This window comes from Panulirus ornatus, chromosome 65 (genome assembly GCF_036320965.1).
Source record: "Panulirus ornatus isolate Po-2019 chromosome 65, ASM3632096v1, whole genome shotgun sequence".
NCBI lineage: Eukaryota > Metazoa > Arthropoda > Malacostraca > Decapoda > Palinuridae > Panulirus > Panulirus ornatus.
The window spans coordinates 336,103-361,653 of NC_092288.1; the positions used below are offsets into that span (position 1 = coordinate 336,103).

The 25,551-nt window shown below is 42.4% G+C and overlaps 1 protein-coding gene across 2 annotated transcripts in view; it reads left to right on the top strand.

Moving 5' to 3' along the window:
* Sf3b1 (splicing factor 3b subunit 1) overlaps positions 1-25,551 on the top strand; it is an 87,533-nt gene that overhangs the window by 60,022 nt on the left and 1,960 nt on the right. For both annotated transcript variants that reach the window (XM_071657574.1, XM_071657575.1), the window contains one exon: positions 5,628-8,897. In XM_071657574.1, the coding sequence (XP_071513675.1) occupies positions 5,628-8,897 (3,270 nt within the window). The remainder of the gene's footprint in view (positions 1-5,627; positions 8,898-25,551) is intronic.

The following is a 25,551-nucleotide window of genomic DNA, read 5'->3' on the forward strand; positions in this document are numbered from 1 at the left end:
CCACAACCTCTATCTCTTCTGAAACCACACTGCTCTTCCCCAATCTGATGATCTGTATATGCTCTCACCTTCTCTGTCAGTACCCTCCCATACAGTTTCCCAGGAATAATCAGCAAACTTATGCCTCTGTAGTTTGTACTCACCTTTATCCCCTTTGCTTTTGTACAGTGGCAATATGCATGAATTCTGCCAGTCCTCAGGCACTTCACCATGATCCATACATACATTGAATATCATTACCAACCAATCAACAACACAGTCATCCCCTTTCTTAATAAAGTCTACTGTAATACCATCCTAACCCACCATCTTGCCAGATTTCATTTTCTGCAAAGCTTTTACTACCTCCTATCTTTTAACCAAACCATTCTCCCTGACCCAATCACTTTGCACACCACCCTGACCAAAATACCCTGCATCTGCCACTGTATCACCAAACACATTCAACAAACCTTCAGAATATTCACTCTATCTCCCCCTCACTTCATCACTACCTGTTATCACTCCCCCCCACCCCTTCCCCCTTCACCAATGTTCCCATTTGTTCTTTTGTCTTACTCATGTTATTTACCTCCTTCCAAAACATCTTTTTATTCTCCCTAAACAAGTTTAATACTCTCTTACCCCCAACTCTCATTTGCCCTCTTTTTCAACCCTTGCACCTTCCTCTTGACCTCCTGCTGCCTTCTTTTATATGTCTCCCAGTCATTTACACTCCTTTCTTGTAAGTATCATCTAAATGCCTATCTTTTTTCTTTCACTAACAACTTTATTTCATCCCACCACTCACTACCCTTTCTAATCTGCCCACCTCCCACCTTTCTTATACCACATGCATCTTTTGCACGTGCCATCACTGCTTCCCTAAATACTTCCCATTCCTCACCCACTCCCCTCATGTCATTTGCTCACCTTTTGCCATTCTACACTCAATCTCTCTTGGTACTTCGTCGCATATATCTCCTTTCCAAGTTCACTTACTCTCACCACTCTCTTCTCCCCAACATTATCTCTTCTTTTTGAAAACCTCTACAAATCTTCACCTTTGCTTCCACAAGATAGTGATCAGACATCTCAACAGCTGCCCCCTCTCAGCACATTGATATCCAAAAGTCTCTCTTTTAACATGCCTGTCAATTAACATGTAATCTAATAATGCCCTGTGACCATCTCTCCTACTTACATCCATATACTTATGTATATATCTCTTTTTAAACCAGGTATTTCCAACCACCAGTCATTTTTCAGCTGACAAATCCACAAGCTCTTCACTGTTTCCATTCACAACACTGAATATCCCATGTACACCATTTATACCTTCCACTGCCACATTACTCACCTTCACATTTGAATCACACATCACTAATACTTAGTCCCTCACACCAAAGCTGCTGACACACTCAATCAGCTGCTCCCAGAACACTTGCCTCTCATGTTATTTCTTTTCATGACCAGGTGCATGAGCACCAATAATCACCCATCTCTCCATCCACTTTAAGTTTTACCCACATCAGTCTAGTATTTATTTTGTACTCTATCTCACACTTTCACAACTCCTGCTTCAGGAGTAGTGCTACTCCTTCCTTATCTCTTGTCCTCTCAGCAACCCATTACTTTACTCCCAAGACTTTACCAAACCATTCTTCCCCTTTACTCTTGAGCGTTTCACTCAGAGCCAGAACATCTAGATTTCTTTCTTCGAACATACCACCTATCTCTCCTTTCTTCTCATCTTGGTTACATCAACACACATATAGGCACCTCAACCTGAGCCTTCAAGGAGGATGAACTCTCTCTGCTTGACTCCTGTTTTCTGAGGTAGGGGAAGAAGAAATTTACCTTCGTATTGCATGCATGACATAGAAGGTGACTAGATGGGGCAGAAGTTGGGGGGCTGGAAGCCTTCCCCTTGTATTTCAGTTTCTGAAAGAAGAAACAGAGGAAGGAATCAGGCATGTAGTGTTCATCCTCCTCAAAGGCTCAGATTGGGGTGTCTGAATGTGTGTAGATGCAACCAAGATGAGAAGAGGGGAGAGATAGGTATTATGTTTGAGGAAAGGTACTTGTATGATCTGGCTCTTGTGTAAAACGAAGCTCAAGGGTAAAGGGAGAGAATGGTTTGAAACATTATGGGAGTAAAGACAGGGGTGTGTGATAGTGTAAGAAAGTAAATTCTAGATTGATGTGGGTAAAACTGAAAGTGGATGGAGCTTATGCACCTGGCCATGAAAAGGAAGATCATGAGGGGCTAGTGTCGTGGGAGCAGTTTAATGAGTGTCATCAGTTTTGGTGTACAAAACCAGTTATTAGTGATGGATGATTTAAATGCAAAGGTAATTGATGTGGTAGTTGAGGGCATAATTGGGGTGCATGGAGTATTCAGTGTTATTAAGAGCTTGTGGATTTGTGTGCTGAAAAAAGACAGGTGATTGGGAATACCTGGTTTAAAAAGAGACATATACACAAGTATATGCATGTGAGTAGGACAGGTAGTCAAGGGGCATTATTAGATTACATATTTATTGATATGCATTAAAAGAGAGACTTTTGGATATAAATGTGCTGAGAGGGGCAGCTGGTGGGATGTCTGATCACTATCTTTTAGAGGCAAGGGTGAAGATTTGTAGTCTTTTGAAAAAGATTGGTGAGAGTAAGTGAGCTTGGAAAGGAGACTTGTGTGAAGAAATATCAGAAGAGATTGAATGTAGAATGGCAAAATGTGAGAGCAAATGAAGTAAGGGTAGTGGATGAGGAATAGGTATTTAGGGAAGCAATGATGGCATGTACCAGAGAAGCATGTGGCAGTGGGAGGTGGGCAGATTAGAAAGGGCAGTGAGTGGTGTAGATGGAGAAGTAAAGTTGCTAGTGAAAGAGAAAAGAGAGGTGTTTGTGTGATATTTACAAGGAAGGAGTGCAAATGATTGGCAGATGTATAAGAGAAAGTGGCAGGAGGTCAAGAGGAAGGTGCAGGAGTTTTTAAAGAGGGCAAATGAGAGTTGGGTGAGAGAGTGTCATTAAACTTTAGGGAGAAGAAAAAGATGCTTTGGAAGGAGGTAAATAATGTGCAAAAGACAAAAGAACAAATGGGGATATAGGTGAAGGGGCAAAGGGAGAAGTGATAACAGGTAGTGATGGAGTGAGTATTTTAAAGGATTGTTAAATGTGTTTGATGATCGAGTGGCAGATATAGGGTGTTTTGCTTGGGTGGTATGCAAAGTGAGACAGTCAGGGAGAGTGGTTTGATGAAAAGAAAAGAGGTGGTAAAAGCCTTGTGGAAGATGAGATCCAGCAAGGGGTCTGGATTGGATGGTATTGCAATTGAATTTATTAAGAAAGGAGGTGACTGTGTTGTTGATTGGTTGGTAACAATATTCAGTGTATGTATGGATCATGGTGAAATGCCTGAAGATTGGAGGAATGCATGCATAGTGCCGGTGCATAAAGGCAAAGAGGATAAAGGTGAGTGTTCAAACTACAGAGGCATAAGTTTGTTGAGTATAGCTGCAACATTACATGGGAGGGTATTGATTGAGTGGATGGAGGCATGTACAGAGCATCAGACTGGGGAGGAGCAATGTAGTTTCAGAAGTGGTTGAGGATGTGTGGATCAGGAGTTTGATTTGAAGAATGTGTGTGAGGAATACTTAGAAAAATAGATGGATTTGTGGAAAACAGGATGGTATGGAAACACATGGGTTAGAGTTGAGACATAACTCAATGTTTCAATTGCTCAACAGTCTTCCTCAGAAGATGCTGGAATTTCCTCAGATTGGATCGCCTGCTGCCTCCACTTATTCACAGTGGTCTCTGCTGCCTGACTAACTTGGTTTTTGTTGGTGAAAACATCATTTGATTGTATTCTAAAACTAAAATTCATGACATTATATCATGAAAGGTATTTCTTTTCTTGATATCTGGTTTTATGTGAAAGAGTAACGATTTTGCTTATAGAATATAATTGATTTCATGTATAAAAATGAATTGATTGCAGAAAACTTATCGAAGTAAAAGTACAGCATGTGTTTTTCATGCTTGAAAGTCACAACTAATCCCATGTATGGGTAGAAATATTGTTATTAGTAAGTTGGTGCATGAGGGTGTTAATTTAGGACTAAAATGATAAGGGTATTTACCCTTTGTAAGTGACATTCATGTTTTTAATAGTTGCGGCAGGGATGCGTGATGTCTCCATGGTTGTTTAATTTGTTTATGGATTGTGTGGTTAGGGAAGTGAATGCAAGAGTTTTGGAGAGAGGGGCAAATATGCAGTCTATTGTGGATGAGAGGGCTTGGGAAGTGAATCAGTTGTTGTCCACTGATGATACAGCACTGTTGGCTGATACGGATGAGAAACTGCAGAGGTCGGTGACTGAGTTTGGTAAAGTGGGTGAAAGGAGAAAGTTGAGAGTAAATGTGAATAAGAGCAAGGTTATTAGGTTCAGTAGGGTTGAGGGGCAAGTTAATTAGGAGGTAAGTTTGAGTGGAGGAAACTGGGGGAAGTGAAGTGTTTTAGATATCTGGGAGTGGACTTAGCAGCGGATGGAACCATCGAAGCAGAAGGGAGTCACATGGTGGGGGAGGGGGCGAAGGTTCTGGGAGCATTGAAGATTGTATGGAAGGCAAGAACATTGTCTCGGAGAGCAAAAATGGATGTGTTTAAAGGAATTGTGATTCCAACAATGTTATATGGTTGCAAGGCATGGGCCATTGATAGGGTTGTGCAGAGAAGGGTGGATGTGTTGGAAATGAAATGTTTGACGATAACATGTGGTGTGAGGTGATTTGATCGAGTAAGTAATGAAAGGGTAGGAGGGATGTGTGGTAATGAAAAGGGTGTGGTTTAGAAAGCAGAAAGGATGTGTTGAAATGTTTTGTACACATGGAGAGAGTGAGTGAGGAAATATTGACAAAGAGGATATATGTGTCAGAGATGGTGGAAACAAGGAGAAGCAGGAGACCAAATTGGAGGTGGAAGGATGGAGTGAAATAGATTTTGAGCAATTAGGGCCTGAACATACAGGAGGGTGAAAGGCGTGCAAGGAATAGAGTAAATTGGAACGATGTGGTATACTGGGGTCGACTTGCAGTCAGTGGATTGAACCAGGTTATGCGAGGCATCTGGGGTAAACCATGGAAAGGTCTGTGGGTCCTGGATTTGGAAAGGGAGCTGTGGTTTTGGTGCATTATACATGACAGCTAGAGACTGGGTGTGAACAAATGTGGCCTTTTTGTCTTTTCCTGGCACTACCTCACTGGGGGGAATGCTGTTTCATGTGTGGAGGGGTGATGACGGGAATGGTTGAAGACAGCAAGTATGAATATGTACATGTGTATATATGTATATGTCTGTGTATGTATATGTATGGATACGTTGAAATGTATATGTATGTATATGTGCGTGTATTGGTGTTTATGTAAATATATGTGTATATGAGTGGTTGGGCCATTCTTTGTGTGTTTCCTTGCACTTCCTTGCTGATGCAGGAAACAGCGGTTAAGTATACTGATAACAATAATAATGAAAGAAAGTGTCTTTTGGGAAGCCAAGTGCTGTTAGTAGTAATTAATCCCTAATTTCTTGTATAGTTAATAACATTAAGAAAGTAATTTTCCAAATTTCTTTGTAGATCCGGAAGACAATGCAAGAAAGGTCAAAGGAAGGGACTCTTCAAGTTGTGGCTAATGGTGAGGCGCCCAAAGCTGCTCCAAGAAAGCGTGGCCGTTGGGATCAGACAGCTGATGACACACCGCAGCCTACTAAGAAGAAGTCTGCTTGGGAAGCAGAAACCCCATCTGTTGCTCGTTGGGATGAAACACCAGGTCGACCAAAAGGAAGTGAGACACCTGGAGCTACTCCAGGACAAAGTACCCGTATGTGGGATGCCACACCAGGACATGCTACCCCAGGCCATGAAACACCGGGACATGACAAACCCACACCATCAGCACGACGAAATCGATGGGATGAAACACCAAAAACAGATCGAGGGGAAACTCCGGGGCACAGTAGTGGTTGGGCTGAAACCCCACGAACTGATCGTGGGGCAGGTGATCTTATTCAGGAAACTCCAACACCAAGCGCAAGCAAGCGACGTTCTAGGTGGGATGAGACTCCTGCGGCACAGACTCCAGTTGCCACACCATCTGGTGCTATGACCCCTTCTACACCTCACACTCCAAACATGACCCCAGGAATGATGACACCAGGAGGTATTACTCCAGGAGGAACAACTCCAGTTGGACCAAAGGCCATTGGTATGGCTACTCCATCACCTGGACAACTTCTTAATATGACTCCTGAGCAGATACATGCATTCCGCTGGGAAAGAGAAATAGACGAGCGAAATCGCCCCATGACAGATGAGGAACTTGATGCTCTCTTTCCTCCAGGTTATGAGATTCTTCCACCTCCTCAAGGATATGTACCAATTAGGACACCAGCTCGCAAACTCACAGCAACACCTACTCCAATGATTGGTACACCTCAAGGTTTTTATATGCAGAAAGAAGGCATGACTCCAAAACATGATGACTCCCAACCTAAGGGTAATCTTCCATTATTAAAACCTGAAGATGCACAGTATTTTGATAAACTGCTGCAGGATGTGGATGAGGAGAGCCTAAGTCCAGAAGAACAGAAAGAAAGGAAAATTATGAAACTTTTACTGAAGATTAAGAATGGCACACCTCCTATGCGCAAAGCAGCCCTCCGTCAAATCACAGATAAGGCCCGCGAGTTTGGTGCTGGTCCATTATTTAACCAGATACTGCCCCTTCTTATGTCTCCTACACTTGAGGATCAGGAACGCCATCTTTTAGTGAAGGTTATCGATAGAGTTCTCTATAAACTGGATGATCTTGTTCGTCCCTATGTTCACAAGATTCTGGTTGTCATTGAACCATTGCTTATTGATGAAGATTATTATGCACGTGTTGAAGGTCGAGAAATTATTAGTAATCTGGCCAAAGCAGCTGGTTTAGCAACCATGATTTCCACTATGAGACCTGATATTGATAACATAGATGAGTATGTACGTAACACAACTGCTCGGGCCTTTGCTGTAGTGGCATCTGCTCTTGGTATCCCTTCCCTGCTACCCTTTTTGAAGGCTGTTTGCAAAAGTAAGAAATCATGGCAGGCCCGTCATACAGGTATCAAGATCGTGCAACAGATTGCTATTTTAATGGGTTGTGCTATATTGCCCCATCTTCGCTCTCTTGTTGAAATTATTGAACATGGATTAGTTGATGAACAGCAGAAGGTGCGCACCATCACTGCATTGGCCTTAGCTGCTTTAGCAGAGGCTGCTACCCCATATGGTATTGAGAGTTTTGATTCAGTTCTGAAACCTTTATGGAGAGGTATCCGTCAACACCGAGGCAAAGGTCTGGCAGCTTTCCTTAAAGCAATTGGTTACTTGATTCCTCTTATGGATGGAGAATATGCAGACTACTATACAAGAGAAGTAATGTTAATTCTTATTCGTGAATTTCAGAGTCCTGATGAAGAGATGAAGAAAATTGTACTCAAAGTAGTAAAGCAGTGTTGTGCTACTGATGGTGTTGAGCCTGGATATATTAAGGAGGAAATTCTGCCACATTTCTTTAAACACTTTTGGAATCATAGAATGGCTCTTGACCGTCGTAATTACCGCCAGCTTGTTGATACCACAGTTGAAATTGCTAACAAGGTTGGGACGTCTGAGATTGTCAACCGCATTGTTGATGACCTGAAGGATGAAAATGAACAGTACCGTAAGATGGTCATGGAAACCATTGAAAAGATCATGGCCAACCTTGGAGCTGCTGATATAGACTCCCGACTTGAAGAACAATTGATTGATGGCATTTTATATGCTTTCCAAGAGCAGACCACAGAAGATGTAGTTATGCTGAATGGCTTTGGTACAATTGTGAATGCCCTAGGCTCTCGAGTTAAAGCCTACCTTCCCCAGATCTGTGGTACAATTTTGTGGCGACTGAACAACAAATCTGCAAAAGTCCGTCAGCAAGCTGCAGATTTGATATCTCGCATTGCTGTAGTAATGAAAACTTGCCAGGAGGAGAAATTGATGGGTCACCTGGGTGTGGTGTTGTATGAATATTTGGGGGAGGAGTACCCAGAGGTACTAGGTTCCATTTTGGGTGCCTTGAAGGGTATTGTTAATGTGATTGGAATGCACAAAATGAATCCACCCATCAAAGATTTACTTCCACGCCTCACACCAATTCTGAAGAACAGGCATGAAAAAGTGCAAGAAAACTGTATTGATTTAGTGGGACGCATTGCAGACCGTGGGCCTGAGTATGTGAGTCCTCGTGAGTGGATGAGAATTTGTTTTGAATTGTTAGAATTACTTAAGGCTCATAAGAAAGCTATCAGGAGAGCCACCGTCAACACATTTGGTTACATTGCCAAAGCTATTGGCCCACATGATGTTCTTGCCACATTGCTCAATAATCTCAAAGTTCAGGAACGTCAAAACCGTGTGTGTACAACTGTAGCCATTGCTATAGTTGCCGAAACATGCTCACCCTTTACTGTCCTCCCAGGCCTCATGAATGAGTATAGAGTTCCTGAGCTTAATGTTCAAAATGGTGTTCTGAAGTCTCTGTCGTTCCTCTTTGAATACATTGGAGAAATGGGAAAAGACTACATTTATGCTGTCACTTCTCTCTTAGAAGATGCCCTTATGGATCGAGACCTTGTTCACAGGCAGACTGCATGTGCAGCCATTAAGCACATGGCTATTGGAGTGTATGGATTTGGCTGTGAAGATGCAATGATTCACCTTTTGAATTATGTGTGGCCAAATATTTTTGAAACCTCTCCTCACTTGGTTCAAGCATTTATGGATAGCATTGAGGGACTTCGTGTGGCTTTAGGACCTCAGAAGGTAAGAAGAGCTTTTTTTATATTATTTTATTGTTGTTTTACCACTCACTACCCATTCTCACCTACCCAACTCCCAACTTGCGCATGCCACACACTTCTCAAACACATGCCAGCTCTGCTACCTTAAATAGCTCCCATGCCTCATCCAGTCCCCTAGCTTTCCTTACTCTTATATTTTGGTATTCTTCACCCATTGTAATGTGATGGAACATATGACTTTACTCCCAAGACATTTCCGAACCTTTCTTCCCCTCTACCATAGAGCTTTCACTCAGAGCCAGAGCATTCAAGTTTCTTTCTTTAAATATACTGTCTCTCCTCTCTACTCATCTTGGTTACCTCCATGCACATTTAAACACCCCAGCCAGAAACTTCAAGGGAGATGAGCACACCCTGCCCGGCTCCTCCTCCTGTTCCATCTTTTAGGAATTGAAATGCAAGATAAAAAAGGGGGGAAGCCCCCACTGCTGCCCTTTTAGTTACCTTTATAATGCTCAGGGAATATGGAGGTAGAATTCTTTGCCCTCTACCCTAGGGATAATATATGTCTTATATATTATACCATCCCTGGGGCTAGGGGAGAAAGAATACTTCCCACACATTCCCCGCGTGTCATAGAAGGCAACTAAAGGGGATTGGAGCAGGGGGGGGCTAGAAACCCTCCCCTCCTTGTATTTTAACTTTCTTAAAGGGGAAACAGAAGAAGTCATGCAGGGAGTGCTCATCCTCCTCGAAGGCTCAGATTGGGGTGTCTAAATGTGTGTGGATGTAACCAAGATGAGAAAAAAGGAGAGATATGTAGTATGTTTGAGGAAAGAAACCTGGTTGTTTTGGCTCTGAGTGAAATGCTCAAGGGTAAAGGGGAAGAGTGGTTTGGGAATGTCTTGGGAGTAAAGTCGGGGGTTGGTGAGAGGACAAGAGCAAAGAAAGGAGTAGCACTGCTCCAGAAACAGGAGTTGTGGGAGTATGTGATACAGTGTAAGAAAGTAAACTCTAGATTGATATGGGTAAAGCTGAAAGTTGATGGAGAGAGAGGAGTGATTATTGGTGCCTATGCACCTGGGCATGAGAGGAAAGATCATGAGAGGCAAGTGTTTTGGGATTAGCTGAGTGAGTGTGTTAGCAGTTTTGATTCACGAGACCGGGTTATTATGATGGGTGATTTGAATGCAAAGGTGAGTAATGTGGCAGTTGAGGGAATGATTGGTGTACATGGGGTGTTCAGTGTTCTAAATGGAAATGGTGAGGAGCTTGTATATTTATGTGCTGAAAAGGGACTGGTAATTGGGAATACCTGGTGTGAAAAGAGAGACATACATAAGTAAACGTATGCAAGTAGGAGAGATGGTCAGGGAGCGTTATTCGATTACATGTTGATTGATAGGCGCATGAAAGAGACTTTTGGATGTTAATGTGCTGAGTGATGCAACTGGAGGGATATCTGATCACTGTCTTGTGGAGGCGAAGGTGAAGATTTGTAGAGATTTTCAGAAGAGAAGAGAAAATGTTGGGATGAAGAGAGTGGTGAGAGTAAGTGAGCTTGGGAAGGAGACTTGTGTGAGGAAGTATCAGGAGAGACTGAGTATAGAATGGAAAGAGGTGAGAGTAAATGACGTAAGGGGAGTGGGGGAGGAATGGGATGTATTTAGGGAAGCAGTGATGGCTTGTGCAAAAGATGCTTGTGGTATGAGATGTGTGGGAGATGGGCAGATTAGAAAGGGTAGTGAGTGGTGGGATGAAGAAGTAAGATTATCAGTGAAAGAGAAAAGAGAGGCATTTGGATGAGTTTTGCAGGGAAATAGTGCAAATGACTGGGAGATGTATAAAAGAAAGAGGCAGGAGGTCAAGAGAAAGGTGCAAGAGGTGAAAAGGAGGGCAAATGAGAGTTGGGGTGAGAGAGTATCATTAAATTTTAGAGAGAATAAAAAGATGTTTTGGAAGGAGATAAATAAAGTGCACTAGACAAGAAAACAAATTGGAACATCGGCGAAAGGGGCAAATGAGGAGGTAGTAACATGTAGTGGTGATGTAAGAAGGAGATGGAATGAGTATTTTATAGGTTTGTTAAATGTGTTAGATGATAGAGTGGCAGATATAGGATGTTTTGATCGAGGTGGTGTGTGAAGTGAGAGGGTCACGGAGAATGGTTTGGTAAACAAAGAAGAGGTAGTGAAAGCTTTGCGGGAGATGAAAGCCGGCAAGGCGGCGAGTTTGGATGGTATTGCAGTGGAATTTATAAAAAAAGGGGGTGACTGTTTTGTTGACTGGTTGGTGAGGATATTCAATGTATGTATGGCTCATGGTGAAATGCCTGAGGATTGGCCGAATGCATGCATAGTGCCATTGTACAAAGGCAAAGGGGATAAAGGTGAGTGTTCAAATTACAGAGGTATAAGTTTGTTGAGTATTCCTGGGAAATTGTATGGGAGGATATTCATTGAGAGGGTGAAGGCATATACAAAGCATCAGATTGGGGAAGAGCAGTGTGGTTTCAGAAGTGGTAGAGGATGTGTGGATCAGGTGTTTCCTTTGAAGAATGTATGTGAGAAATACTAAGGAAAACTAATAGAATTGTGTGTAGCATTTATGGATCTGGAGAAGGCATATGATAGGGTTGATAGAGATGCACTGTGGAAGGTATTAAGAGAGTATGGTGTGGGAGGCAAGTTGTTAGAAGCAGTGAAAAGTTTTTATCAAGGATGTAAGGCATGTGTATGAGTAGAAAGAGAGGAAAGTGATTGGTTCCCATTGAATGTCGGTTTGCGGCAGGGGTGTGTGATGTCTCCATAGTTGTTTAATTTGTTTATGAATGGGGTTGATAGGGAGGTGAATGCAAGAGTTTTGGAGAGGGGCAAGTATGCAGTCCATTGTGGATGAGAGGGCTTAGGAAGTGAGTCAGTTGTTGTTCGCTGATGATACAGCACTGGTGGCAGATTAGGGTGAGAAAATGCAGAAGCTGGTGACTGAGTTTGGTAAAGTGTGTGAAAGAAGAAAGCTGAGAGTAAATGTGAATAAGAGTAAGGTTATTAGGTTCAGTAGGGTTGAGGGACTCATCAATTGGGAGGTAAGTTTGAATGGAGAAAAACTGGAGGAAGTTAAGTGTTTATGATATCTGGGAGTGGATTTGGCAGCGAATGGAACCGTGGAAGCGGAAGTGAGTTACAGGGTAGGAAAGCAAAAATGGGTATGTTTGAAGGAATAGTGGTTCCAATAATGTTATTTGGTTGCGAGGCGTGGGCTATAGATAAGGTTGTTCGGAGGAGGTTGGATGTGTTCGAGGACAATATGTGGTGTGAGGTGGTTTGATTGAGTAAGTAATGAAAGGGTAAGAGAGATGTGTGGTAATAGAAAAGAGTGGTTGAGAGAGCAAAAGACAGTGTGGTGAAATGGTTTGGTCACATGGAGAGAATGAGTGAGGAAAGATTGACAAAGAGGATATATGTGTCAGAGTTGGAGGGAACGAGGAGAAGTGGGAGACCAAATTGGAGGTGGAAGGATGGAGTGAAAAAGATTTTGAGCAATCGGGGCCTGAACATGCAGGAGGGTGAAAGGCGTGCAAGGAATAGAGTGAATTGGAATGATGTGGTATATTGGGGTCAACATGCTGTCAATGGATTGAACCAGGGTGTGTGAAGCATCTGGGGTAAACCATGGAAAGTTGTGTGGGGCCTGGATGTGGAAAGGGAGCTGTGGTTGTGGTGCATTATACATGACAGTTAGAGACTGAGTGTGAATGAATGGGGCCTTTGTTGTCATTTCCTAGCGCTACCCCGCACACATGAGGGGGGAGGGGGTTGTTATTTCATGTGTGGCGAGGTGTTGATGGGAATGAATAAAGGCAGACAGTATGAATTATGCACATGTGTATATATGTATATGTCTGTGTGTGTATATATGTATATGTCTGTGTGTGTATATATATGTATACGTTGAGATGTAAAGGTATGTATATTTGTGTGTGCGGACGTGTATATATATACATGTGTATCTGGGTGGGTTGGGCCATTCTTTCGTCTGTTTCCTTGCACTACCTCGCTAACGCGGGAGACAGCGACAAAGCAAAATAAATAAATAAATATATATATTCTTTTTCTTTCAAACTATTCGCCATTTCCCGCATTAGCGAGGTAGCGTTAAGAACAGAGAACTGGGCCTTTGAGGGAATATCCTCATCTGGCCCCCTTCTCTGTCCCATCTTTTGGAAAATTAAAAAAAAATAATGAGAGGGAGGATTTCCCCCGCTCCCACGACTAAAAGGGGAGGGAGCGGGGGCTGGAAATCCTCCCCTCTTGTTTTTTTTTTAATTTTCCAAAAGAAGGAACAGAGAGGGGGGCCAGGTGAGGATGTTCCCTCAGAGGCCCAGTCCTCTGTTCTTAACGCTACATTGCTGATGCGGGAAATGGCGAATAGTTTGAAAAAAAAAAAAATAATATATATATATATATATATATATATATATATATTCAAGCTAAAAGTTTGTTTTCTAAATTGTTTCTTACATTTTTCATATGTATATATATGTATGTGTGTGTGTGTGTGTGTATGTGCGTATGTGTGTGTATGTGTGTGTGTGTGTATATGTATATATATATATGTATATTATCCCTGGGGATAGGGGTGAAAGAATGCTTCCCACGTATTCCTCGCGTGTCGTAGAAAGCGACTAGAGGGGACGGGAGCGGGGGGCCGGAAATCCTCCCCTCCTTGTATTAACTTTCTAAAATGGGAAACAGAAGAAGGAGTCACGCGGGGAGTGATCATCCTCCTCGAAGGCTCAGAGTGGGGTGCCTAAATGTGTGTGGATGTAACCAAGATGTGAAAAAAGGAGAGATAGGTAGTATGTTTGAGGAAAGGAACCTGGATGTTTTGGCTCTGAGCGAAACGAAGCTCAAGGGTAAAGGGGAAGAGTGGTTTGGAAATGTCTGGGGAGTGAAGTCAGGGGTTAGTGAGAGGACAAGAGCAAGGGAAGGAGTAGCAATACTCCTGAAACAGGAGTTGTGGGAGCATGTGATAGAATGTAAGAAAGTAAATTCTCGATTAATATGGGTAAAATTGAAAGTTGATGGAGAGAGGTGGGTGATTATTGGTGCATATGCACCTGGGCATGAGAAGAAAGATCATGAGAGGCAAGTGTTTTGGGAGCAGCTGAATGAGTGTGTTAGCGGTTTTGATGCACGAGACCGGGTTATAGTGATGGGTGATTTGAATGCAAAGGTGAGTAATGTGGCAGTTGAGGGAATAATTGGTATGCATGGGGTGTTCAGTGTTGTAAATGGAAATGGTGAAGAGCTTGTAGATTTATGTGCTGAAAAAGGACTGATGATTGGGAATACCTGGTTTAAAAAGCGAGATATACATAAGTATACTTATGTAAGTAGGAGAGATGGCCAGAGAGCGTTATTGGATTACGTGTTAATTGACAGGCGTGCGAAAGAGAGACTTTTGGATGTTAATGTGCTGAGAGGTGCAACTGGAGGGATGTCTGATCATTATCTTGTGGAGGCTAAGGTGAAGATTAGTATGGGTTTTCAGAAAAGAGGAGTGAATGTTGGGGTGAAGAAGGTGGTGAGAGTAAGTGAGCTTGGGAAGGAGACCTGTGTGGGGAAGTACCAGGAGAGACTGTGTACAGAATGGAAAAAGGTGAGAACAATGGAAGTAAGGGGAGTGGGGGAGGAATGGGATGTATTTAGGGAATCAGTGATGGATTGCGCAAAAGATGCTTGTGGCATGAGAAGAGTGGGAGGTGGGCTGTTTAGAAAGGGTAGTGAGTGGTGGGATGAAGAAGTAAGAGTATTAGTGAAAGAGAAGAGAGAGGCATTTGGACGATTTTTGCAGGGAAAAAATGCAATTGAGTGGGAGAAGTATAAAAGAAAGAGACAGGAGGTCAAGAGAAAGGTGCAAGAGGTGAAAGAAAGGGCAAATGAGAGTTGGGGTGAGAGACTATCAGTAAATTTTAGGGAGAATAAAAAGATGTTCTGGAAGGAGGTAAATAGGGTGCGTAAGACAAGGGAGCAAATGGGAACTTCAGTGAAGGGCGTAAATGGGGAGGTGATAACAAGTAGCGGTGATGTGAGAAGAAGATGGAATGAGTATTTTGAAGGTTTGTTGAATGTGTCTGATGACAGAGTGGCAGATATAGGGTGTTTTGGTCGAGGTGGTGTGCAAAGTGAGAGGGTTAGGGAAAATGATTTGGTAAACAGAGAAGAGGTAGTAAAAGCTTTGCGGAAGATGAAAGCCGGCAAGGCAGCAGGTTTGGATGGTATTGCAGTGGAATTTATTAAAAAAGGGGGTGACTGTATTGTTGACTGGTTGGTAAGGTTATTTAATGTATGTATGACTCATGGTGAGGTGCCTGAGGATTGGCGGAATGCGTGCATAGTGCCATTGTACAAAGGCAAAGGGGATAAGAGTGAGTGCTCAAATTACAGAGGTATAAGTTTGTTGAGTATTCCTGGTAAATTATATGGGAGGGTATTGATTGAGAGGGTGAAGGCATGTACAGAGCATCAGATTGGGGAAGAGCAGTGCGGTTTCAGAAGTGGTAGAGGATGTGTGGATCAGGTGTTTGCTTTGAAGAATGTATGTGAGAAATACTTAGAAAAGCAAATGGATTTGTATGTAGCATTTATGGATCTGGAGAAGGCATATGATAGAGTTGATAGAGATGCTCTGTGGAAGGTATTAAGAATATATGGTGTGGGAGGCAAGTTGTTAGAAGCAGTGAAAAGTTTTTATCGAGGATGTAAGGCATGTGTACGTGTAGGAAGAGAGGAAAGTGATTGGTTCTCAGTGAATGTAGGTTTGCGGCAGGGGTGTGTGATGTCTCCATGGTTGTTTAATTTGTTTATGGATGGGGTTGTTAGGGAGGTAAATGCAAGAGTCCTGGAAAGAGGGGCAAGTATGAAGTCTGTTGGGGATGAGAGAGCTTGGGAAGTGAGTCAGTTGTTGTTCGCTGATGATACAGCGCTGGTGGCTGATTCATGTGAGAAACTGCAGAAGCTGGTGACTGAGTTTGGTAAAGTGTGTGGAAGAAGAAAGTTAAGAGTAAATGTGAATAAGAGCAAGGTTATTAGGTACAGTAGGGCTGAGGGTCAAGTCAATTGGGAGGTGAGTTTGAATGGAGAAAAACTGGAGGAAGTGAAGTGTTTTAGATATCTGGGAGTGGATCTGTCAGCGGATGGAACCATGGAAGCGGAAGTGGATCATAGGGTGGGGGAGGGGGCGAAAATTTTGGGAGCCTTGAAAAATGTGTGGAAGTCGAGAACATTATCTCGGAAAGCAAAAATGGGTATGTTTGAAGGAATAGTGGTACCAACAATGTTGTATGGTTGCGAGGCGTGGGCTATGGATAGAGATGTGCGCAGGAGGATGGATGTGCTGGAAATGAGATGTTTGAGGAAAATGTGTGGTGTGAGGTGGTTTGATCGAGTAAGTAACGTAAGGGTAAGAGAGATGTGTGGAAATAAAAAGAGCGTGGTTGAGAGAGCAGAAGAGGGTGTTTTGAAATGGTTTGGGCACATGGAGAGAATGAGTGAGGAAAGATTGACCAAGAGGATATATGTGTCGGAGGTGGAGGGAACGAGGAGAAGAGGGAGACCAAATTGGAGGTGGAAAGATGGAGTGAAAAAGATTTTGTGTGATCGGGGCCTGAACATGCAGGAGGGTGAAAGGAGGGCAAGGAATAGAGTGAATTGGAGCGATGTGGTATACAGGGGTTGACGTGCTGTCAGTGGATTGAATCAAGGCATGTGAAGCGTCTGGGGTAAACCATGGAAAGCTGTGTAGGTATGTATATTTGCGTGTGTGGACGTGTGTATGTACATGTGTATGGGGGGGGGGGTTGGGCCATTTCTTTCGTCTGTTTCCTTGCGCTACCTCGCAAACGCGGGAGACAGCGACAAAGTATAAAAAAAAAAAAAAAAAATATATATATATATATATATATATATATATATATATATATATATATATATATATATATATATATATATATATGAAGTCTGTTGGGGATGAGAGAGCTTGGGAAGTGAGTCAGTTGTTGTTCGCTGATGATACAGCGCTGGTGGCTGATTCATGTGAGAAACTGCAGAAGCTGGTGACAGTTTGGTAAAGCGTGTGAAAGAAGAAAGTTAAGAGTAAATGTGAATAAGAGCAAGGTTATTAGGTACAGTAGGGCTGAGGGTCAAGTCAATTGGGAGGTGAGTTTGAATGGAGAAAAACTGGAGGAAGTGAAGTGTTTTAGATATCTGGGAGTGGATCTGGCAGCGGATGGAACCATGGAAGCGGAAGTGGATCATAGGGTGGGGGAGGGGGGCGAAAATTCTGGGAGCCTTGAAGAATGTGTGGAAGTCAAGAACATTATCTCGGAAAGCAAAAATGGGTATGTTTGAAGGAATAGTGGTTCCAACAATGTTGTATGGTTGCGAGGCGTGGGCTATGGATAGAGTTGTGCGCAGGAGGATGGATGTGCTAGAAATGAGATGTTTGAGGACAATGTGTGGTGTGAGGTGGTTTGATCGAGTAAGTAACGTGAGGGTAAGAGAGATGTGTGGAAATAAAAAGAGCGTGGTTGAGAGAGCAGAAGAGGGTGTTTTGAAATGGTTTGGACACATGGAGAGAATGAGTGAGGAAAGATTGACCAAGAGGATATATGTGTCGGAGGTGGAGGGAACGAGGAGAAGAGGGAGACCAAATTGGAGGTGGAAAGATGGAGTGAAAAAGATTTTGAGTGATCGGGGCCTGAATATGCAGGAGGGTGAAAGGAGGGCAAGGAATAGAGTGAATTGGAGCGATGTGGTATACCGGGGTTGACGTCCTGTCAGTGGATTGAATCAAGGCATGTGAAGCGTCTGGGGTAAACCATGGAAAGCTGTGTAGGTATGTATATTTGCGTGTGTGGACGTATGTATATACATGTGTATGGGGGTGGGTTGGGCCATTTCTTTCGTCTGTTTCCTTGCGCTACCTCGCAAACGCGGGAGACAGCGACAAAGCAAAAAAAAAAAATATATATATATATATATATATATATATATATATGATATATATGAAGATTGCAAAGTCATCAGGAAGGCTGAGGAGAGTGCCTATGATGAAAAAAATTGAAAAAACTATATGATTGAAGTTGCGAAGTGATGGTGAAAAATGGTGAATACCTGGTCACCAATTTGATGGCAAAAGCAAATTTCTCCAAAAGAAACAGTGACATAATGAAGGCATTACAGGTTGTAGGTTTATACGAATAGTGTAATAAATAGAAAATACATTTCCAAAAAATTAACAACTAAAATTTGAGCAATACATCAGAAAACCAGAGCAAAAAAATCATGTAATGCAAGGTAGCGAGGTAGCGCAAGGAAACAGACGAAAGAATGGCCCAACCCACCCACATACACATGTATATACATACACCTCCACACACGCAAATATACATACCTATACATCTCAATGTACACATATATATACACACACAGACACATACATATATACCCATGCACACAATTCACACTGTCTGCCTTTATTCATTCCCATTGCCACCTCGCCACACATGGAATACCATCCCCCTCCCCACTCATGTGTGCGGGGTAGCGCTAGGAAAAGACAACAAAGGCCCCATTCGTTCACACTCAGTCTCTAGCTGTCATGTATAATGCACCGAAACCACAGCTCCCTTTCCACATCCAGGCCCCCCACAACTTTCCATGGTTTACCCCAGACGCTTCACATGCCCTGGTTCAATCCATTGACAGCACGTCAACCCCGGTATACCACATCGTTCCAGTTCACTCTATTCCTTGCACGCCTTTCACCCTCCTGCATGTTTAGGCCCCGATCACTCAAAATCTTTTTCACTCCATCTTTTCACCTCCAATTTGGTCTCCTACTTCTCCTCGTCCCCTCCACCTCTGACACATATATCCTCTTGGTCAATCTTTCCTCACTCATTCTCTCCATGTGACCAAACCATTTCAAACACCCTCTTCTGCTCTCTCAACCAAACTCTTTTTATTTTCACATGTCTCTCTTACCCTATTATTACTTGCTCGATCAAACCACCTCACACCACATATTGTCCTCAAACATCTCATTTCCAGCACATCTACCCTCCTCTGCACAACCCTATCCATAGCCCACGCCTTGCAACCATACAACATTGTTGGAACCCCTATTCCTTCAGACATACCCATTTTTGCTTTCTGAGATAATGTTCTCGACTTCCAAACATTCTTCAAGGCTCCCAGAATTTTCGCCCCCTCCCCCACCCTATGATTGACTTCCACTTCCATGGTTCCATCCACTGCCAGATCCACTCCCAGATATCTAAAACACTTTACTTCCTCCAGTTTTTCTCCATTTAAACTTACCTCCCAATTGACTTGACCTTCAACCCTACTGTACCTAAAAACCTTGCTCTTATTCACATTTACTCTTAACTGTCTTCTTTCACACACTTTACCAAACTCAGTCACCAGCTTCTGCAGTTTCTCACGTGAATCAGCCATCAGCGCTGTATCATCAGCGAACAACAACTGACACTTCCCAAGCTCTCTCGTCCACAACAGACTGCATACTTGCCCCTCTTTCCAAAACTCTTGCATTCACCTCCCTAACAACCCCATCCATAAACAAATTAAACAACCATGGAGACATCACACACCCCTGCCGCAAACCTACATTCACTGAGAACCAATCACTTTCCTCTCTTCCTACATGAACACATGCCTTACATCCTCGATAAAAACTTTTCACTGCTTCTAACAACTTGCCTCACACACCATATATTCTTAATTCCTTCCACAGAGCATCTCTATCATATGCCTTCTCCAGATCCATAAATGGTACATACAAATCCATTTGCTTTTCTAAGTATTTCTCACATACATTCTTCAAAGCAAACACCTGATTCACACATCCTATACCACTTCTGAAACCACACTGCTTTTCCCCAATCTGATGCTCTGTACATGCCTTCACCCTCTCAATCTGTACCCTCCCATATAATTTACCAGGAATACTCAACAAACTTATACCTCTGTAATTTGAGTACTCACTCTTATCCCCTTTGCCTTTGTACCATGGCACTATGCAAGCATTTCACCAATCCTCAGGCACCTCACCATGAGTCATACATACATTAAATAACCTTACCAACCAGTCAACAATACAGTCACCCCCTTTTTTAATAAATTCCACTGCAATACCATCCAAACCTGCTGCCTTGCCGGCTTTCATCTTCCGCAAAGCTTTTACTACCTCTTCTCTGTTCTCTGTTTCCCTAACCCTCTCACTTTGCACACCACCTCGACCAAAACACCCTATATCTGCCACTCTATCATCAAACACATTCAACAAACCTTCAAAATACTCACTCCATCTCCTTCTCACATTACCACGACTTGTTATCACCTCCCCATTAGCCCCCTTCACTGAAGTTCCCATTTGCTCTCTTGTCTTACGCACTTTATTTACCTCCTTCTAAAACATCTTTTTATTCTCCCTAAAATTTAATGATACTCTCTCACCCCAACTCTCAGTTGCCCTCTTTTTCACCTCTTGCACCTTTCTCTTGACCTCTTGCCTCTTTCTTATATACATCTCCCACTCATTTGCATTTTTTCCCTGCAAAAATTGTCCAAATGCCTCTCTCTTCTCTTTCACTAATAATTTTACTTCTTCATCCTACCACTCACTACCCTTTCTAATCAACCCACCTCCCACACCTCTTGCCACAAGCATCTTTTGTGCAAGCCATCACTGCTTCCCTAAATACATCCCATTCCTCCCCCACTCCCCTTACCTCCTTTATTCATTGAGAATTACATCCTAAATTAACGACCCTCAACCCTACTGAACCGAATAACTCTGTTCTTATTCACATTTACTCTCAACTTTCTCCTTTCACACACTTTTCCAGACAGTCACCAACTTCTGCAGTTTCTCACACAACTTCGCCCTAAGAGCTGTATCATCGGCGAACAACAACTGACTCATTTCCCAGGCCTTCTCATCCCCAACAGGCTGCATACTCACCCCTCTCTCCAAAACTCTTGCATTTACCTCCCTAACTACCCCATCCATAAGCTAATTAAACAACCATGAGTGACATCGCACATTCCTGCCGCAGACTGACATTCACTGGGAACCAGTCACTCGCCTTACATCCTTGGAAAAACTTTTCCCTGCTTCTAGCAACTTACCTCCTGCACATAAACTCTGAAAACCTTCCACAAAGCATCTCTATCAACCCTATCATATGCCTTCTCCAGATCCATAAATGCCACATATAAATTCATCTGTTTTTCTAAGTACTTCTCACATACATTTTTCAAAGCAAACACCTGATCCACACATCCTCTACCACTTCTGAAACCACACTGCTCTTCCTCAACTGATGCTCAGTACATGCCTTCACTCTCAATCAATATCCTCATATAATTTCCCGGGAATTCTCAACAACTTATGCCACTGTAGTTTGCACACTCGCCTTTGTACATTGGCACTGTGCATGCATTACGCCAATCCTCAGGCACTTCACCATTATCCATACATACATTGAATATCCACACCAGCCAATTAACAACACAGTCACCCCCTTTTTTAATAAATTCCACTGAAATGCCACCCAAACCTGCCACCCTTACCGGCTTTCATCTTCCACAAAGCTTTCACTACCTCTTCTCTCTTAACCAAACCATTCTCCCTGACCCTCTTACTTCACATTCCACCCTGACCAAAACACCCTATATCTGCCACTCTATCATCTAACATTCAACAAACCTTCAAAATACTCACTTCATTGCTACCTGTTATTACCTCCCCACTTGCCCCCTTCACCAATGTTCCCATTTGTTCTCTTGTCTTACACATGTTATTTACCTTCCTCCAAAATACCTTTTTATACTTCCTAAAATTTACTGATACTCTTTCACCCCAACCCTCATTTGCCCTCTTTTTCAACCCTTGCACCTTCCTCTTGACCTCCTGCCGCTTTCTCTTACACATCTGGTCATTTGCACTCCTTCCTTGCAAGTATCATCCAGTTGCCTCTCTTTTCTCTTTCAGTAACAATTTTACTTCATTCCACCACCCACTACCCATTCTAATCTGCCCATGGCCCACCTTTTTCATGCAACATGTGTCTTTCGCACATGGCATCTTTGCTTCCCTAAATACATCCCTTTCCTCACCCACTGCCCTTATGTCATTTGCTCTCACCTTTTGCCATTCTACACTCAGTCTCTCCTGGTACTTCCTCACACAAGTGTCCTTTCCACTTACTACAAATCTTCACCTTTGCTTCCACAAGATAGTGATCAGACATCCCTCCAGCTTCCCTTCTCTGCACATTAACATCCAAAAGCCTCTCATTTACACACCTATCACTTAACACATAATCTAATAATGCCTTTTGACTATCTCTCCTAGTCACATATGTATACTTATGTATATCTCTCTTTTTAAACTGGGTATTCCCAATCACCAGTCTTTTTTCAGCACACAAATCCACAAGTTCTTTACCATTTCCATTTGCAACACACCCAATTTACACCAGTTGTACTCTCAAATGCCACATTACTCACCTTTGCATTTAAATCACATATCACTAAAATGCAGTCTTGTGCATCAAAGCTGACTAAAATGCAGTCTTGTGCATCAAAGCTGCTAACCCACTCACTCAGCTGCTTCCAAAACACTTGCTTCTCATGATCTTTCTTTTCATGACCAGGTGCTTAGGCACATATAATCATCCATCTCTTTCCATCCACTTTCAGTTTTACCCACATCAATCTAGAATTTACTTTCTTACACTCTGTCACATACTCCCATAACTACTTCAGAAGTAGCACTACTCCTTCTTATCTCTTGTCCTCTCACTAACCCCTGACTTTACTCCGAAGACCTTCCCAAACCACTCTTCCCCTTTACCCTTGTGCTTGGTTTCACTCAGAGCCAGAACATCCAGGTTTCTTTCCTCAGACATACTACCTTTCTCTCCTTTCTTCTCATCTTGGTTACATCCACAAAAATTCAGACACCCCAATCTGAGCCTTCGAGGAGGATGAGCACTTCCCGTTTGACTCCTGTTTCCCCTTTTAGAAGTTGAAATAGAAGGAGGGGAGGGTTTTCAACTCCCCGCTCATGCCCCCTTTAGTCACCTTCTACGACACGCAGGAAATACGTGGGAAGTATTCTCTCTCCCATCCCCATCAATGAAGAATATGTGGAAGGAGAGAACATTATCTCAGAGAACAAAAATGGGTATGTTTGAAGGAACAGTAGTTCCAACAATGTTATATGGTTGCAAGGCATGGGATATAGATAGGGTTGTATGGAGTAGTGTTGATGTGTTGGAAATGAAATGCTTGAGGACAGTATGTGGTGTGAGGTGGTATGATGTAAGTAATGAAAGAGTAAGAAAGATGTGTGGAAATAAAAAGAGTGTGGTTGAGAGAGTAGAAGAGGGTGTATTGAAATGGTTTGGACATATGAAGAGAATGAGTAAGGAAAATTGAAAAAGAGGACATATGTGTCAGAGATGAAGGGAACAAGAAGCGGGAGACCAAATTGGAGGTGGAAGGATGGAGTGATAAAGATTTTGAGCAATGGGGCCTGAACATACAGGAGGATGAGAGGCGTGCAAGGAATAGAGTTAATTGGAATGATATAGTATACCAGGGTCGATATGCTATCAGTGGACTGAACCAGGGCATGTGAAACGTCTGGGTAAACCATGGAAAGGTCTGTGGGACTTGGATGTGGATAGGGAGCTGTGGTTTTAATGCTTCACACCTGACAGGTAGAGACTGAGTGTGAATGAATGTGGCCTCTTTTTGTCTGTTTTCCTGAGAGACTGAGTGTGAATGAATGTGGCCTCTTTTTGTCTGTTTTCCTGGCACTGCCTCGCTGAAGCAGGGGAAGGTAGTGTCTCCATTTCCTATGTGGCAGGGTAGCACCAGGAATGGATGAAGGCAAGCAAGTATGTATGTACGTTTGTTTATATGTATATGACTTTATGTGTATGTATATGTGCGTGGATGGGCGTTTATGTATATATATGTGTGTACGAGCGGATGGGCCATTCTTTGTTTCCTGGTGCTATTTTACTGATGTGAGAAACAGCAGTTAAGTATAATATAAATGAATAATATTATTTTTTTTATGTATTATACTTAATCGCTGTTTCCCGCATCAGTGAGGTAGCTCCAGGAAGCTGGCAAAGAATGACCTATCCAGTCATATACACATATATGTACATAAATGCCCATATTTGCACATATACATACTCATACATGCACAGACATATACATATATACACATGTACATATTCATACTTGCTTGCCTTCATCTATTCCCAGCACTACCCTGCCTCACAGGAAACAGCATCACTAACCCCCACTTTAGCGAGGTAGCGCCAGGAAAACAGACAAAAAAGCCACATTTGTTCACACTCAGTCTCTAGTCATCATGTTTAATGCACTGAAACCACAACTCCCTATCCACATCCAGGCTGCACAGAGCTTTCCATGGTTTACCCAGATGCTTCACTTGCCCTTGGAGCAGGTTTCTCTAATGCGCATAGAATTGAATATGACAGGATGTTTAGAGATGATAATCTTCTTTCTTATGTTTCCTAATTTTCTGTCTTGTTATACCTGTAGTTGGGTGCTCAAACACAAGTTGCCTGGAATTCATCATTCATTACATTCAAGTTTTTGCCTGCACAGATGCATCATCAGGAATTTTACAAAAAAGAGAAAAACTGCATCACAAAACTAGGATATAATATGGAAAATGCAAACAAAATATAAAAACACTTGGAAAAAACAGCACAGTGCATAGAATTAAGGGAAAATGCTAAAAGTGAAACAATTAACAAAATCAATACAATACATATGGAAACAAGTATAGAATAATGTACAGTTGAGGAAAAACACAAAACAATATTACATGAGGTAGGAATATAGAAAATCCAATAGTAATTACACCAAATAGCTCAAGTGAGACCGTTACTGTCTGAATGCGGAGCTGAGGTCAGGATGGGTTTGTCTGATTCTCTGTGACCTTAATAACTGGGGACCATGTTTTAGGAAATATGTTTGGGCTGTACCTGCTTTAATTGTGCTATGTTGGCAACTCAGATGATAGGATCTTTTCTGTTGCAAATTGCAGTTATTTGACAGAAGATATCCTTTCATACTTATAAAGTTTACTATCCTATGTGGATGACCTCAGGAAAGGTAACCCTTAGAAGTATGGATAAGGGCCCCCATGGTATATGGGTACCTGAAACTAGTTTTTTTTTTTTTTTTTTGTTTTTTTTTAGTGTTAATACAGTTGCTTGTGAATAAGGCACTTCTACATACTGATTAAGAGTACCTTCCATTTTAAATGATGGCAGGAAGAGGCTACCCATACAAACATGTCTTCGTTCCCCCCTTGCAAACTTATATAAGTATGTATGTGTTCCTGTAAAGTTTATGGTGGAGGAAGTGATTGCAATTTTTTATGTGGAGTGTGAAAGTGAATCGCGACTGGGTTAGTTAAGGGAAACTATAGGGGCCATGACGCTTTGTGTTAGGAATCAACTTAGTTTGTCTAAAAAGTTGTTCTTAAGTTTAAACTTTTCTTTTTTTCTTTCATGCTTGCTTGCTGTT